The sequence below is a fragment of the Scleropages formosus genome, chromosome 8 (assembly GCF_900964775.1).
Source record: "Scleropages formosus chromosome 8, fSclFor1.1, whole genome shotgun sequence".
NCBI classification, from domain to species: Eukaryota; Metazoa; Chordata; class Actinopteri; order Osteoglossiformes; family Osteoglossidae; genus Scleropages; species Scleropages formosus.
In genome coordinates, this window is record NC_041813.1 from 32,101,946 (window position 1) to 32,117,639 (window position 15,694).

At 49.0% G+C, this 15,694-nt stretch overlaps 1 protein-coding gene across 2 annotated transcripts; it reads left to right on the plus strand.

The window, feature by feature from the left end:
* The first annotated feature begins 10,115 nt into the window (after positions 1 to 10,115).
* On the plus strand, positions 10,116 to 13,710 carry nucb1 (nucleobindin 1). 2 transcript variants are annotated; one of them, XM_018764426.2, is made up of 13 exons: positions 10,116 to 10,324; positions 10,669 to 10,798; positions 10,883 to 10,990; positions 11,097 to 11,229; positions 11,302 to 11,405; positions 11,505 to 11,690; positions 11,851 to 11,941; positions 12,120 to 12,178; positions 12,277 to 12,369; positions 12,463 to 12,552; positions 12,641 to 12,814; positions 12,907 to 13,018; positions 13,099 to 13,710. In XM_018764426.2, exons 2-13 carry the CDS (start codon positions 10,670 to 10,672, stop codon positions 13,191 to 13,193), a joined length of 1,374 nt encoding a protein of 457 aa, XP_018619942.1. In that variant the 5' UTR covers positions 10,116 to 10,324; position 10,669; the 3' UTR covers positions 13,194 to 13,710. The 2 variants fall into 2 exon arrangements, with proteins under 2 accessions (XP_018619942.1, XP_018619943.1); XM_018764427.2 differs by having other exon boundaries at positions 10,116 to 10,274.
* The last annotated feature ends 1,984 nt before the right edge of the window (positions 13,711 to 15,694 follow it).

Below are 15,694 nucleotides of genomic sequence, written 5' to 3' on the forward strand. Positions count from 1 at the left end.
TCCATCTTGTGGAAAGCCTTTATGTGTCCGAGATTAAAGAAAGACTTAATTTAATGTCTGTACGTCTCGACTCTCAAACGTTCCGCCTTTCGAACGACCGTGTTGTCATGGAGACGCGATCCGTGCGGCGACAAATACGAAACAGGAAGCGGAACAACAATCATTTCTAGGCAGCAACGCATTTTGGGAGTTGTGGTTTTATTATTATTTATTTTTATTTTCATTTTAATTTTATGAGCAGTTGAAACACACAAACATTAAGAACGGCTAAACGCAGCCAAGGGAACGTATGTAACAACAGAAAATAAAAAAAATTAATAAATACATTAAAAATAAAACAAACTACAAGTTGCTCGATGTTCGCAGACGACACCACACTCATTGGCCTCACCCAGGATGGTGACGAGTCTCCTTACAGACAGGAGGTCCAAGAGCTGGCTGTCTGGTGCAGTCATAACAACCTGGAGCTGAACACGCTCAAAACAGCTGGAGATGATCGTAGACTTCAGGAGAAACACCTCAGCGTTATCCCCACTCACCATCATGAACAGCACTGTGGCAACAGTGGAGTCATTCAGGTTCCTGGGCACCACCATCTCACAGGACCTGAAGTGGGAGCCCCACATAGACTCCATTGTGAAGAAGGCCCAGCAGAGGTTGTACTTCCTTCGCCAGCTGAGGAAGTTCAACCTGCCACAGGAGCTACTGATGCAATTCTACTCCGCAGTCATCGAGTCCGTCCTCCGCACCTCTATAACTGTCTGGTTCGGCTCAGCTACGAAGTCAGACATCAGAAGACTGCAGCGGATAGTTCGGACTGCTGGAAGAATCATCGGCGCGCACATCCCCCCACTGTCCAAGAATTGTACTCGTCCAGAGTCAGTAAAAGGGCGAGCAAAATCATTGTAGACCCCTCACATCCAGGCCACTTCCTCTTCGAACCCTTGCCATCTGGCCGGCGCTACAGAGCACTGAGCACCAGGACAGCCAGGCATAAGAAAAGTTTCTTTCCTCAGGCCGTCTACCTCACGAACACCTAAATCTCTCCCCTAGAGAGTAAACTAGTGCAATACATAATGCTGTTTATATTTATATTTATAACTATTTATCACATCATATCTCTTACTCACATTCCCTTGCATTTGTATAGAACATACCTGTACATACATACAATGTCTAATGACTATTTTTGTATATTGGGTGCTTTATATTTTTATATATTTTTTATCCTTCATTCACATACTCTGTCTTCTCATCTATCTTGTCACTGTCATTCTGTCTGTGCTGTGGAAGCTTCTGTCACCAAGACAAATTCCTTGTATGTGTGAACATACTTGGCAATAAAGCTCGTTCTGATTCTGATTCTGATGTTGCATGTTATTATTACATAAAACCTTGAAATACAGTATCACACTGCTTTGCTGTCTTAAACAGCCTTATTGTTAATACACGCTTTAACAGCTTTTATGTACTTGTCAGAGTCCTGGTGAAGGACAGAGAAAACAGGCTTTTTATTTGCAAATTTACATTTTATATTTATTTAAAAATGTAAAAGCAGCTGCTAAATAAATGAATGTAAATGTAAATTTCTTTAGCAGATGCTTTTGTCCAAAGCGACTTCCACTGAACTCTATGTAGTGTTATCAGCCCACACACCTTATTCAGCAAGGTGAACTAGAGAACAACCAAGTACAAGAATTCACAAAGTACAAAGAGAACGACGCGTATCTCTGCTTTGTTTCTCCATCTTCGAAGAAAATGCTTTACAGGCTCCATTCTGTGTACGCTACACTTTTAAAAGGGATTTCCTTCGTCTCGGTTGCTCAAAAGTGTTTGTGAAGCAGAAGGCAGACTTTCTCCTGTAGGTTGGTAGCAACAAAGCTACTATAAGAAACAGTGTCACGGTTAAATGCTACTGCCTTGAGAATCGAAGGTTCAAGTCTCACCTGTTGTAGTAACCTATCCTTCAGCATTATATTACACACACACACACACACACACACACACATTTTCAGAACCGCTTGTCCCATACGGGGTCACGGGGGAACCGGAGCCTACCCGGTAACACAGGCCGTAAGGCCGGAGGGGGAGGGGACACACCCAGGACAGGACACCAGTCTGTCGCAAGGCACCCCAAGCGGGACTCGAACCCCAGACCCACCGGACAGCAGGACCGTGGGCCAACCCACTGCGCCACCGCACCCCCCATTATATTACACACACACACACACACACACATTTTCAGAACCGCTTGTCCCATACGGGGTCACGGGGAACCGGAGCCTAACCCGGCAACTCAGGGCGTAAGGCCGGAGGGGGAGGGGACACACCCAGGACGGGACGCCAGTCCGTCGCAAGGCACCCCAAGCGGGACTCGAACCCCAGACCCACCGGAGAGCAGGACTGTGGTCCAACCCACTGCGCCACCGCACCCCCCATTATATTACATTTATTCATTTATCAGACACTTTTAGGAGAAAGAGAGACATAGTTGCAGATGTGTGATTCTTAAGTAAACCTAATTTATTACTTTACACTTTATGCACCGATCTTCATTGCTTGAGTAGGTGCATAAAACTCAGGATCGACTAATCCTGATCACCTTCCTTCAATTTTTTTTTAAAGGTATGCAAATCTTTCAGATACAATACAGGAGTAGCGGCTGTGTAAAGCCTTATCTGAGGATGATTATAAAGTTATGGTGCATGTACATTTACACCATACATGAGCTGGAGAGATCTTGGGCGAAATGGGTCCAGAAAAGGTGAGCTTTCAGACCCTCGTTGAATGTAGACAAGAGTTTCCGCAGTTCTGAGTGAGAGGGGGGAAGTCATTTCACCGCAACGGAGCCAGAACCGAAAACCGCCACGCTTTATTTTTGTGCTCGGGACCACCAAGCCAGCAGAAGTACATGAGTGAAGGGGTTTAGTTGGGGTATAGTGGTCGATCAAGTCTTGTAAATATCTGGGAACAGTTCTATTGATGCATTTGTAAGCAATGTACTTTACCTAAAATTACACAGCTGTGGGGGGTGCGGTGGCACAGTGGGTTTGACTGGGTCCTGCTCTCCAGTGGGTCTGGGGTTTGAGTCCTGCTTGGGGTGCCTTGCACTGGACTGGCGTCCCATCCTAGGTGTGTCCCCTCCCCCTCTGGCCTCATGCCCTGTGCTGCCGGGTAGGCTCCGGCTTGCCGCAACCCTGTATTGGACAAGCGGTTCCGAAAATGTGTGTGTGTGTGTGTGTTACGCATATTTTCTTATCATTCTTGGATTTTGAAACTGCTGCGTGTAGGATGAACTACAGAACAGTAATGGATCCTCAGGGAGTTGCATGTTCGGGCGCTGATTAATGTTTCTCCTGTTTTCGTCACTCCTTCAGCGTATGTCTGTGGCCACGCCCCCCTGAACAACAACAGACCTGTGTGTGGGTGTGTATGTGGTGTCAGTGCCCCTGCGATGCTGCCCTGGCTGTTGATGGTGCATCCACCCATCGGCTGGAAACCGTGAACGCACACGTAGTTTGGTGCTGCTCGGACAACCGGTGGGTGTAAACCGCACGTCTCCAACCTCCGCAGCCAGTGCCTCAGCCCTCAGCACCAGGCAGTCATGTCAACTGTGTTCTTAAGCGCTCTCCTGTGGCTGCTGCTCATCCTGGCTATCTGCCTGTACCTGCAGGCCCACCGCTGGATTTTTGAGCAACAGGAGACAATGTCCCTCACCGCTAGAGTCTCAGCAATGTGAGCTTCCCTCGTTATATTGCACTGCATAATCTGCACTTGTCAATGAATTTTTAATGGCACTCGTGAGGTTCCCCGCATTCTATTCCTGTAGTGACAGCTGCCCAGCCCTCCTGGGCATTCTAGATTAAAAAAGACTTTTAAATCAGTTTACAACTAATAATAACATGGTACATAGCAGTTAACTTGATGTCCCAGTTCACATAGATACATCTTGTTCATCATGAAACGTGGTCATCAGCGTCATTAGCACGGGGTGCTGGTTTCACAGCCGGCCGGCCACCTTATCATAAGGAAACAGTACTCAGCAGGAAAGAAAGCTAGGAACTGATGACTTAATGAGATGATAAAGTTTTATACAGATAGAAAAAGCACAGTCAACAAGAATTTCACTTGTTATTGATATGTCTGGGGGGGCGCGGCAATGCAGCAGGGTTGGCCGGTGCCTGTTGCGTGGCAGGTCTGGGGTTCGAGTCCTGCTTGGGGTGCCTTGTGATGGACTGGCATCCCGTCCAAGGTGTTTCCCCTCCCCCTTCATCCTCGTGCCGTGTTTCTGGGATAGCTCCGGCTCACTGCGACCCCGCAAGGGACAAGCGGTTGTTGACATTGGTTGGTATTGATATGCCCAAGTGAACATGTAAGTCTAAAGCCTGGATTTAAAGGCTGAGACAGACGAGACATTCCTCACAGTAACTGGTAGACAATTCCACAGTTTAGGTGCTCTGTAACTAAAGCGGCACTCTCCTCTTGAGGTCTTATCGATCACAGGTACTTTAAGGTAACCCGCATCCAACGAACGAAGATTTCGTCCAGGGATATAAGAATCAACGATCTCACAAAGGTAAACCGGATCAATGCCATGTACTGCCTTATAGGTCAGAAGTAGGAGTTTACAAAAAACTCTAAATGTAACCACGAGCCAATGCAGAGATTGAAGTACCGGTGTTATATGGTCAAACTTGCTAGTTCTACTAGTGACAATTCTCGCAGCAGCATTTTGTACCAACTGTAGTGTGGATACAGTCTGGCATGGGCAACCCCGTAATAAAGCATAATAGTCCAGCCTGCTTGAAACAAAAACATGAACCAGTTTTTCGGCATTCCGTCTACACGCAGGAATCGCAGTAATTTAGCTATGTTTCTTAACTGAAGAAAACAGTCAGTTTTTTTTTGTTTTTTTTTTCAAACTTTATCAAATAAAGTTATCAATAAATACACAACTAAAACAATACATTAAAATCCACAATCAAACAAACCCAACACCATTTTCCTATAGTTGGTCAACAAAGTGACTAAACAACCATTACATCAAATACATTGTCAAGACAAAGTCTTTCCCATAACAATCCCTTTCTGGCTTCAAAATATATAACTGACCCATGTCTTCCCCACACCAACATACCCAAAAGGACTGTCCCCCAGTAGCAGCTCAACTGAAGTCACCATCATAATACATGCTTCCTTCAAAACACATGAAATACTTCTAAATTACAACATAAAACTTGATCATACCCCTAAAAACAGACAAATAAATAAAAAAACAGACATACACATGAGTAATCATCAGTATAAAAACTCAAAGTGCACAGAATCACCTGATAAAACAAGGCCATTAAAAAAATCTATAGATAAAACACTATACAAATAAAACCCACACAACACAAGTTAAAAATGTTCGTTAAAAGTGCACAAACCCTAAACTACTAAAAATCTGTGAATAAATACTACAGAAGTAAAAACCACACAAACAAATGTAAAGGAATAAATATACAAAGGGGTAAGATACAAGAAGGTACAATATGTTTTAAAAGAATGCAGTTCCATAAAGCAGACGTCCATCCTCAGAGCTTCAGACACATTTAATAAATCCACGAGGTCTTTTCCATCTGTCTTTTGCCTCGTGGTAGCCCCAGGCAGTCAGATCCCGCTTTATTCTGAACTTCAGTTCAGCTCGAATCTTCAGAAAGGCACCATAACTTAAGCTCCCATTTTCAACCCTTTCGGACAAGGTTAATGCGTGCACTGCACAATTCTTTCTTTGTCAAACTCACAATCAACCAAATCCTACCAGAGGTTGCTTTACTTGGGGGACAGTCCATCCATACATCCATCCATCCATCTTCCTCCGCTTATCCGGGACCGGGTCGCGGGGGCAGTAGTCTAAGCAGAGCCCCCCAGACTTCCCTCTCCCCGCACACCTCCTCCAGCTCCTCTGGGGGAACCCCAAGGCATTCCCAGGCCAGCCGGGAGACGTAGTCTCTCCAACGTGTCCTGGGTCTGCCCCGAGGCCTCCTCCCAGTGGGACATGCCCGGAACACCTCACCAGGGAGGCGTCCAGGAGGCATCCGGAACAGGTGCCCGAGCCACCTCAACTGGCTCCTCTCGATGCGGAGGAGCAGCGGCTCTGCTCCGAGCTCCTCCCGGGTGACTGAACTCCTCACCCTATCCCTAAGAGTGCGCCCAGCCACTCTGCGGAGGAAACTCATTTCTGCCACTTGTATCCGCGATCTCATTCTTTCGGTCATGATCCAGAGTTCATGACCATAGGTGAGGGTAGGAACGTAGATCGACCGGTAAATTGAGAGCTTCGCCTTACGACTCAGCTCCTTCTTCACCACAACAGACCGGTACAATGACCGCATTACTGCGGACTCCGCACCGATCCGTCTGTCAACCTGCCGCTCCATTTTTCCCTCACTCGTGAACAAGACCCCGAGATACTTAAACTCCTCCACTTGAGGGAGGAACTCCCCCCTAACCCGGAGAGGGCAATCCACCTTTTTCCGACTGAGGACCATGGTCTCAGATTTGGAGGTGCTGATTCTCATCCCCGCCGCTTCGCACTCGGCTGCAAACCTCTCCAGTGCACGCTGTAAGTATTGATTCGATGAAGCCAACAGGACCACATCGTCCGCAAAAAGCAGAGACGGTATCCTGCGGCCACCAAAACAGACACCCTCCATTCCCTGACTGCGCCTAGAAATTCTGTCCATAAAAATAATGAACAGAATCGGTGACAAAGGGCAGCCCTGGCGGAGTCCAACATGCACCGGGAACAGGTCTGACTTACTGCCGGCAATGCGAACCAAGCTCCTGCTCCGGTCATACAGGGAACGAACAGCCCGTAGCAACGAGCCCTGAACCCCATAATCCCGAAGTACCCCCCACAGGATGCCACGAGGGACACGGTCGAATGCCTTCTCCAGGTCCACAAAACACATATGGACTGGTTGGGCAAACTCCCATGAACCCTCCAGCACCCTAGTGAGGGTATAGAGCTGGTCCAGTGTTCCACGGCCAGGGCGAAAACCACATTGCTCCTCCTGGATCCGAGGTTCGACTATCGGTCGGATTCTCCTTTCCAGTACCCCGGCATAGACTTTCCCAGGGAGGCTAAAGAGTGTCATCCCCCTATAGTTGGAACACAATCTCCGGTCCCCCTTCTTAAAAAGAGGGACCACCACCCCGGTCTGCCAGTCCAGAGGCACCGTTCCCGAACTCCACGCGATGCTGCAGAGGCGTGTCAACCAAGACAGCCCCACAACATCCAGAGACTTGAGAAACTCGGGGCGGATCTCATCCACCCCCGGAGCCTTGCCACCGAGGAGTTTTTTTACTACCTCAGCAACTTCAACCAGGGTAATGGACGAGTCCCCCTCCGAGTCCCCGGCCTCAGCTTCCTCTACGGAAGGCGTGTCGAAGGGATTGAGGAGATCCTCAAAGTACTCCTTCCACCGCCCGAGGACATCCTCAGTTGAGGTCAGCAGTGCACCACTTCCACTGTAAACAGCGTTGGAAGAACACTGCTTCCCCCCTCTGAGTCGCCGGACGGTTTGCCAGAATCTCTTTGAGGCCGACCGAAAGTCTTCCTCCATGGCCTCACCGAACTCCTCCCAAGCCCGAGTTTTTGCCGCGGCGACTGCCAGAGCCGCACTCCGTCTGGTCCGCCGGTACCCGTCAGCTGCTTCAGAAGTCCTATGAGCCAGCCAGGCCCGATAGAACTCCTTCTTCAGCTTGACGGCATCCCTTACCTCCGGTGTCCACCACCGTGTTCGGGGATTGCCGCCGCGACAGGTGCCGGAGACTTTATGGCTGCAGCTCCGAACCACCGCCCTGACAATGGAGGTGTGGAACATAGTCCATTCGGACTCAATGTCCCCAGTCTCCCTCAGGACCTAGTTGAAGCTCTGTTGGAGGTGGGAGTTGAAGACCTCTCTGACAGGGGCCTCCGCCAAACGTTCCAAACAGACCCTCACTATGCGTTTGGGCCTGCCAGGTCTGTCCAGCTTTTTCCCCCGCCATCGAATCCAACTCACCACCAGGTGGTGATCAGTTGACAGCTCAGCCCCTCTCTTCACCCGAGTGTCCAAGACATATGGCCGAAGATCAGAAGAAACGACTACAAAGTCGATCATCGACCTCCGACCTAGGGTGTCCTGGTGCCAAGTGCACTGATGGACACCCTTATGCATGAACATGGTGTTTGTTATGGACAAACCGTGACTAGCACAGAAATCCAATAACAACTCACCGCTCGGGTTCAGATCAGGGAGGCCGTTCCTCCCAATCACGCCCCTCCAGGTGTCACTGTTGCTGCCCACGTGGGCGTTAAAGTCCTCCAGTAGAACGACAGACTCCCCAGTGGGAGCGCTTTCCAGCACGCCCCCCAAGGACTCTAAAAAGGCCGGGTACTCTACACTGCCGCTAGGCGCATAAGCACAAACGACAGTGAGAGACCGTTCCCTGACCCAAAGGCGCAGGGAGATGACCCTCTCATTCACCGGGATAGACTCCAACACATGGCGGCTAAACTGGGGGGCTATTAATAAGCCCACACCCGCCCGCCGCCTCTCACCCTGGGACTCGGCCCCGACCACCGCCCAAATCACAACGCACCGGCCCCTTACGGCCTCTCCGTCAGGTGGTGAGCCCACCGAAGAGCGGCTCCACGTCTTGGCTTTGGGCTAAGCCCGGCCAGGCCCCGTGGGCATAGACCTGGCCACCAGGCGCTCGCATGCGAGCCCCCCCCCAGGCCTGGCTCCAGGGTGGGGCCCCGGTGACCCCATACCGGGCGGGGTGAACGAGATCCTTGATTTAATCGTCATAAGGGGATTTTGAACTGCGCTTTGTCTCGTCTGTCACCCAGGACCTGTTTGCCTTGGGAGACCCTACCAGGGGCATACAGCCCCCGGCAACATAGCTCCTGAGATCATTCAGGCACTCAAACCCCTCCACCTCGATAAGGTGGCGGTTCGCGGAGGGGTGGGGGACAGTCCCTTCATGATATTATCAAGTCAATGCCATCGGCATCTCTAACACAGTGAGTCAGTTTTTTTTTTTTTAAACTTTATTTAATAAAGTTATCAATAATACAAAACCAAAACAACACATTAAAATCCACAATCCAACAAACCCAATACCATTTTCCTACAGTTGGTCAACAAAAGTTGCTAAGCAACCATTACATAAAACACATTATCAAGACAAAGTCTTTCCCATGACAATCCCTTTCTGACATCAAAAAATACAACTGACCCATGTCTTCCCCACACCAACATACCCAAAAGGACTGTCCCCCAGTAGCAGCTTAGCTGAAGTCATCATCTTAATACACGTTTCCTTCAAAACACATAAAATACTTCTAAATTACAACATAAAACTTGGTCATACCCCTAAAACCAGACAAATAAATACAGAACAAACATACACATAAATAATCAATATAAAACTCAGGCACAAAACCACATAGTAAAACAAAGCCATTAAAATCTATGAGTAACACTTATACAAATAACCTATATAAGTTAAAAATATTAGTTAAAAGTGCACAAACCCAAACCACTAAAATCTGTGAATAAATACTGCACAACTAAAAAAAAACCACACAAACAGATATAAAAAATAAATATACAAAGGGGTAAGATACAAGAAAGTACAATATGTTTTAAAAGAATGCAGTTCCATAAAGCAAACGTCCATCCTCAGGGCTTCAAACACATTTATCCACGAGGTCTTTCCATCTGTCTTTTGCCTCGTGGTAGCCCCAGGCAATCGGATCCCTCTTTACTTTCTTCTGAACTTCAGTTCAGCTCGAATCCCAGTACCATTTAGTGTAGTAACATAAGACAAAGATGACAGGTTTCCGTCCAACAAAACATCCAAATCTTAACATATTCTGTACGCTTTAAACTTATACTATTGGTGGTAAAGATTGGTGTTATTGAAATATCTGGTTTCCTGTTCGATACGTCACCCTAACTCATGTAATTGTGGGTTTTGGTCAATAAAGTTGTTTTTTTTTTTAAATAAATAAATAAATGAATGAATCGGAGGCCGGAAGATTGAGTCGCGTTTTGATGACGTTACCGGTGGTGACGATGTCACACGGAAGTGGGGAAATAGCTCGTCACACAGAGAGACACACACACGCACACATCGAGTGTACTCGTAACAGAGGGGGTGCAGAACCGCGGAGCGACACGCACCGCCATCGTGGAAGTGGGAACAAGCCGCTGTGTGGAGCTGAAAGAAACCGACTTGTGTGTTGCGTGTTATTATCGTAGCAAGTGGTCACTGGAGGAGAACCCGGGTGTGTGTGTGTCTGTCTGTCTCCTTAGGCAGGAGACTCCTGTGTAATATCTCCTGTCAGTGGTTTTCCGTGATTTGCCCTAGTACTTCTGTGTTTACTACTTGTCTGTGTGCCTTGTACCTGCATTTTTGTGTCTCTCTCCCTGTCCCGTAAAATATCTCACTCTGTATGATCTATTATATAGATTCTGTATCTGTGTTTTTCTGTGTCTGTCCTGTACCTGTCCTGTCCTGTAGTGTGTGTCCAGCATCGCTCAGCTTGTAGTTCCAGTATGTGATCATCATGCACTGCGAGATCTCGCTCCGTGTGCTTTAACCGCCTGCGTTCCTGTCTCCCCCTCTCAGGATGACCGCAGCTCCGTACTGTCTGCTGCTCCTGTCCCTCTCTCTGGCTGTGTGGTCGGTGCCCATTGACCGCAATGCTGCCTCCCACGATGCGCAGCCCCCCCAGGCAGAGAAGGCCGAAGAGAGCGTGGTAAATTGCCATCTGTCACATGCCGTATGATGGCTGTGCTGTGGAAAGAGGTGCTGATCCATGTGCCCTCACCCCCCCCCCCAGGACACGGGCCTGTACTACGACAGGTACCTGCGTGAGGTGATAGAGGTGCTGGAGACCGACCCGCACTTCAGGGAGAAGCTGCAGACGGCCAACACAGAGGACATCAAGGTGAGCCACCGCCACCCTGTGTGTGTGTGTGTGTGTGTGTGTTTTCAGCAGTGTGACGGCCTGAAATCCTTGCGTATGTGTGTGTGTGTGTGCGTGCGCATGCCAGAATGGACGTCTCAGCAAGGAGCTGGACTTGGTGGGCCACCACGTGAGGACACGACTGGACGAGCTGAAGAGACAAGAAGTATCACGGCTGCGGATGCTGCTCAAGGCCAAGCTGGACAGCACAAACACACACAGTAAGAGTGTGGCCATCTCTGTGTGTTTGTGTGTCCCTTGCATACCCACCTCACTCTCTCTCTGTCATGAAGGTCTGCAGATGGACCACATTACTCTGCTGAAGCAATTTGAACACCTGGATCCACACAACCAAAATACATTTGAGGCCAAAGACCTGGAGTTGCTCATCGCCACGGTAACGGGCCTTAGCGTCCCCTTTTGGTACCCGCGGAGCAGTGTGCAGCTGTGCAGGTGGCCTGGTCTTTCCAGCATAAACATACCTCTTTGTTGGCAGGCCACCAAGGACCTGGAGAACTACGACGCCGAGCGGCACGAGGAGTTTAAGCGCTATGAAATGCTGAAGGAGCACGAGAGGCGGCAGTACCTCAAGGGTCTGGACCAGGAGAAGCGGGAGAAAGAGGAGCAGAGACTTCGGGAGCTCGAGGAGAAGCACCGGCAGCACCCCAAAGTCAACGCCCCAGTGAGAGATTAGTTGTTGCTATTTGTTATTTAATAATTTACCTGAGAGGCGTGGGGTGTGGGAAAGCTTTGGGTGGGACAGGTGGTCATCTATGTTGTGCGCAATGAAATCGGCCATTGATAATCTTGCCTTGACGCTTGACCTTCTCTTCTCCCTGTAGGGCAGTGTGGCTCAGCTCCAGGAGGTGTGGGAGGAGACTGATGGCTTGGACCCCAAGGAGTTCAACCCCAAAACCTTCTTTAAGCTCCATGGTCTGCTGTTCTCCTTCTAATGTGAAAATGAGACTCTTAAGTTTCTGCGGCTTCTCTCTTGCAATTGCCAATTTAGAGAATACTTAGGTTTTTCCATCTAGTGGTGCGTTCCTAAAGGTCCCGTTGACTGGTCCCGCGAAGCCTCGATTCAGCATCTTGACTCTATTTTCTTCCTCAGACACAAATGAAGATGGAGTTCTTGATGAACAGGAGCTGGAGGCCCTTTTCACAAAAGAGGTATTTCCCCTTTCCAGCTCCACATTTTTTTTTTTCCCCTAAATGTTTATCCCACTTTTGCCACAAATGTCATTCTGTCATTGCATTTTTTTCCTCAGCTGGAGAAGGTGTATGACCCAAGGAATGAGGAAGATGACATGATGGAGATGGAGGAGGAGCGGCTCAGGATGAGAGAGCATGTGATGAAGAACGTCAGTCCCTCCTTTGTTTTGCTCACACGTGGGTGACCAAGTGTCCCCTGGTACAGAACTTTTTGTCCTTTCACAAAACGTTTGTTTTGTCAGGTGGATCTCAACCACGATCGGCTCGTTAGCCTGGAGGAGTTCCTCAAGTCAACAGAGAAGAAGGAGTTCACCAGTCCTAAGGAGTGGCAGGTGAGGAGGAGTCAGGAGATGAGAGCCACTCCATCTTGGACCAAGTGGTCCAGCCCCGTTTATAGCTCTTGCTTGCCATCTGTTGAAGACCCTGGATGAAACCAAGCCAGTTTACTCTGAGACGGAGCTTCAGCAGTTTGAGGCAGAGCTCCTGGAGAAGGAGGCGGAGCTCAGCAGGAAGGCAGCATCTCTGCGGCAGGAGCAGGAGCTGCTAAATGAGAGGAGCAAAGCGCTGGAGGCTCAGAAGAAGGAGTATCAGCAGGTAGGAGAGCCTGTCTTTACCCCTGTCTGTCACCAAAATCTGTGCTTCTCATCTGGAGCATTAACCTTCCTCTTCTCCTCTCGCCTGTGGAGGCCGTGATGGAAATGTCCCAAAGGCAGAAGAACCAGCAGGTTGTGCAGGTGGTACCACCTGCAGGCACCAACGGGGAGCTGCAGTTCCACCCAGATACAAAGAAACCTGAAGGTGAGTGATGGACAGTCTGTGGATGGAGGTGGGGGTTGCCTGTGGACTCAGACTGCGTGCCTCTCTCTCTCTCTCTCCAGATCCAAACCACCATGTTCCTCAAGTTGTTGATGCAGATGCTCAGAATGTCCCCCCAGCAGAGCCCCCCCAGAACCTTCCTCTGCACACCCTGTGATACACACACACATATCCCAAATAGACTGCACCTCACACAGACACACACACACCGCACCACACTAATATCCTGATACACACAGCAGCACAAACAGCCCCTGATAGACTGTGTTGAGGTGGTTCATTAGTTTCTCAAACAAGTTGAAACCCAGTTGTTTTGCTCAAATTTAACAGTGCTCTTCTGCAAGCACAAGTGCAGACGTGTGGAAGTGACTTTTTTTGTTGAAGCAGCTGCGTGTGCATGCACACGAGTGAGGCAGATTGCTGTGCTGAGCTTGCACTGTTATGTGTGTTGAATGGAGGAGGAGCACAGCGTGTTCTGACCGCCTGTGGACTTGCCTTTGCAAGGCTTCTGATGCTGAGAAGATTGCTCTGCTGTGATTGGTTGGCGCTGACCCTTGACTTCACATCGCTGAATTCTGTTGATCCCTGGTGAGCTGACTTCCTGTTTCCACCAGCAGCTGCGTTTGTGTTTGTGATTTTGTTTGCAGTTCAGTAAAGAGGTCAGATGAACACCAGCTTTGTGTTTTTCTTTGCCGAGGTTATGTTTGTGCCTGTGTGTCTGACTTGTGTCTCCTGCTGTCCCCATGGCCACACAGCCTCCATTAGTTCTTTACCAGCCCTTCCTCATCTGAACCGCCCGGTCGACTGGTGCTCGCATCTCAGTGGGAACCGGTCAGCAAGAGATGACTTTGCCTGTTAGTTGCAGGACTCGCAGACTTCTGGAAAATACACCTGTGCACAAGAGCATTATCTTGACTTCCCTTTCTGGTTTGGGTAAATGGACCATACTGTAGTAGCACGTAGGGCCTCTAGGGGCACCAGAGGCTCACGTGTAGCACAGTACAACAGCAGTAGTGCTAAGGATCTGGAGTGTTGATCTGCTTGTTTTCTTCACAAACCGTCTGTCTCTTGCGTGTTTCCTTATATCCAGATGTCTTCCTTGGTGGAAGCGAGTGGCTCACTGGCTGCCCAGTGCTCATCCACTGCTCATCCAGTGTCAGTCAGTCTGTTGCAGTATGTGACTAGTACAGGGCAAAAAGGTTTTCGGGTGCATTTCATCTATCGTGCCAAGCAGCTCTCACGGCTCTGGACACGACAGCACTAGCGGCAGTGTGTCAGAAAGCAGCTCTGCATATGGTGTTACACACATGCTGACATGAGCTGGGTGCTTTTACATAGCCTTTTCCGCCATGAGCTGGGTAAAAACTTCACGCTACGGCCACCGCGGCGTTTTCCACGCTTACAAACATGCTCAGTCCCGTGCCGCATCCTTAAGGATGTCCCTTATCACATATTTTTATACTTCGGCCGAGTCCCTGTTGGGCTACAGCTGATGCACAAGCAGCAATTCACATTGGACCCCTTGGCTCTTTAAATCGAGGCCAGCTCCATGTGAATGACATCATTCTCCAGAAGCACATTACATCACCTCTTTGGGGACCTTCTCCTTGCTGTGACTCCTCCTCACAGCCGATCTCACCTGCTCTGCTCTGCTACTGGCTGCTCGGCACCGGCTCCTCTGGTCACGCTGGCCCACGTCTCGGCCCCCTTGGAAAAATCCCCCTTCTGGGCTTGCAGGGTCATTCCTTGTCTCCAGGGGTTTTGAGGAGCGTTCAGCACTGCTGTGTGTCGCCTCCTGCTCTCTTCGTCAAACAGGAAAATTTTGCGAGGAGGAGCACAGGGGTCAATGATGTGGTTGCGGAAGGTTGTGGAACTGGTCAAATTTTGTGGCTGTGAGTCCTGGAAAGACAGCTATATTTATATTATTATTATTATTACTGGTAGTCCAACAATAATAATGTAGCTGATTTTATTCACATAAACCCTACATGCTTATATAATGTAGTTTATTGCACGTTGGCTAGAACGGATGTTGTAATAGATGTTGCCCACCAGTAACATTTATGGAAATAACAGTAATTAGTAAGAGGTCGGAAGGTCGTTTCAGCTGAAGTCCAGAATGGTTCCCGAGGGTTTTTCTCGCATCAGTTATGCTAACGACCGGGGAGAGATGGAGATGTTCAACCGCTCAGGGGCTGACACCGGCAACGGGTCCAAACCTGGAACAGGGACAAAATGAGCCAGAAATCAGAATGTAAAGGACACGAAATTCATATTGGTCACATGAACACAGTGGAGAAGAGAGGATGGTTTCGTTCATTAAGCAATTAACATCATCATCACTACGTTACCCCAAGTGTTTGGTGAGGGAGCAAAGTACAGACGAGAAGAACAATGTGTTACTTAGGCTGAGTAACTGTAACAACTGTACTTGCTGAGCGTGTCTCACTGCCGCTCTTCTTCTCACAGACCACCCTAGGACAGCAGAGGGGGCCTTCACACTGTGGACCCCCCCACGAGCCCGCCCATTCTGGCAAATTTGTGGTTGACAGGATGATGTGGGACAATGTGTCTTTAAACCAGAAAGTGTCCATTCGCCGGGGGGAGAGAGAGAGAGAGAGAGAGAGAGAGAGAGAGGGGGGGGTGGGGACAGAGAAG

Excerpts from the sequence above, each read along its gene's own strand:
- nucb1 (XM_018764426.2), top strand. The coding sequence starts at position 10,670 with ATGACCGCAGCTCCGTACTGTCTGCTGCTCCTGTCCCTCTCTCTGGCT. Across the intron at positions 11,230-11,301 it reads GGACAGCACAAACACACACA|GTCTGCAGATGGACCACATT; the intron begins GTAAGAGTGTGG and ends TCTGTCATGAAG. Across the intron at positions 13,019-13,098 it reads AGATACAAAGAAACCTGAAG|ATCCAAACCACCATGTTCCT; the intron begins GTGAGTGATGGA and ends CTCTCTCTCCAG.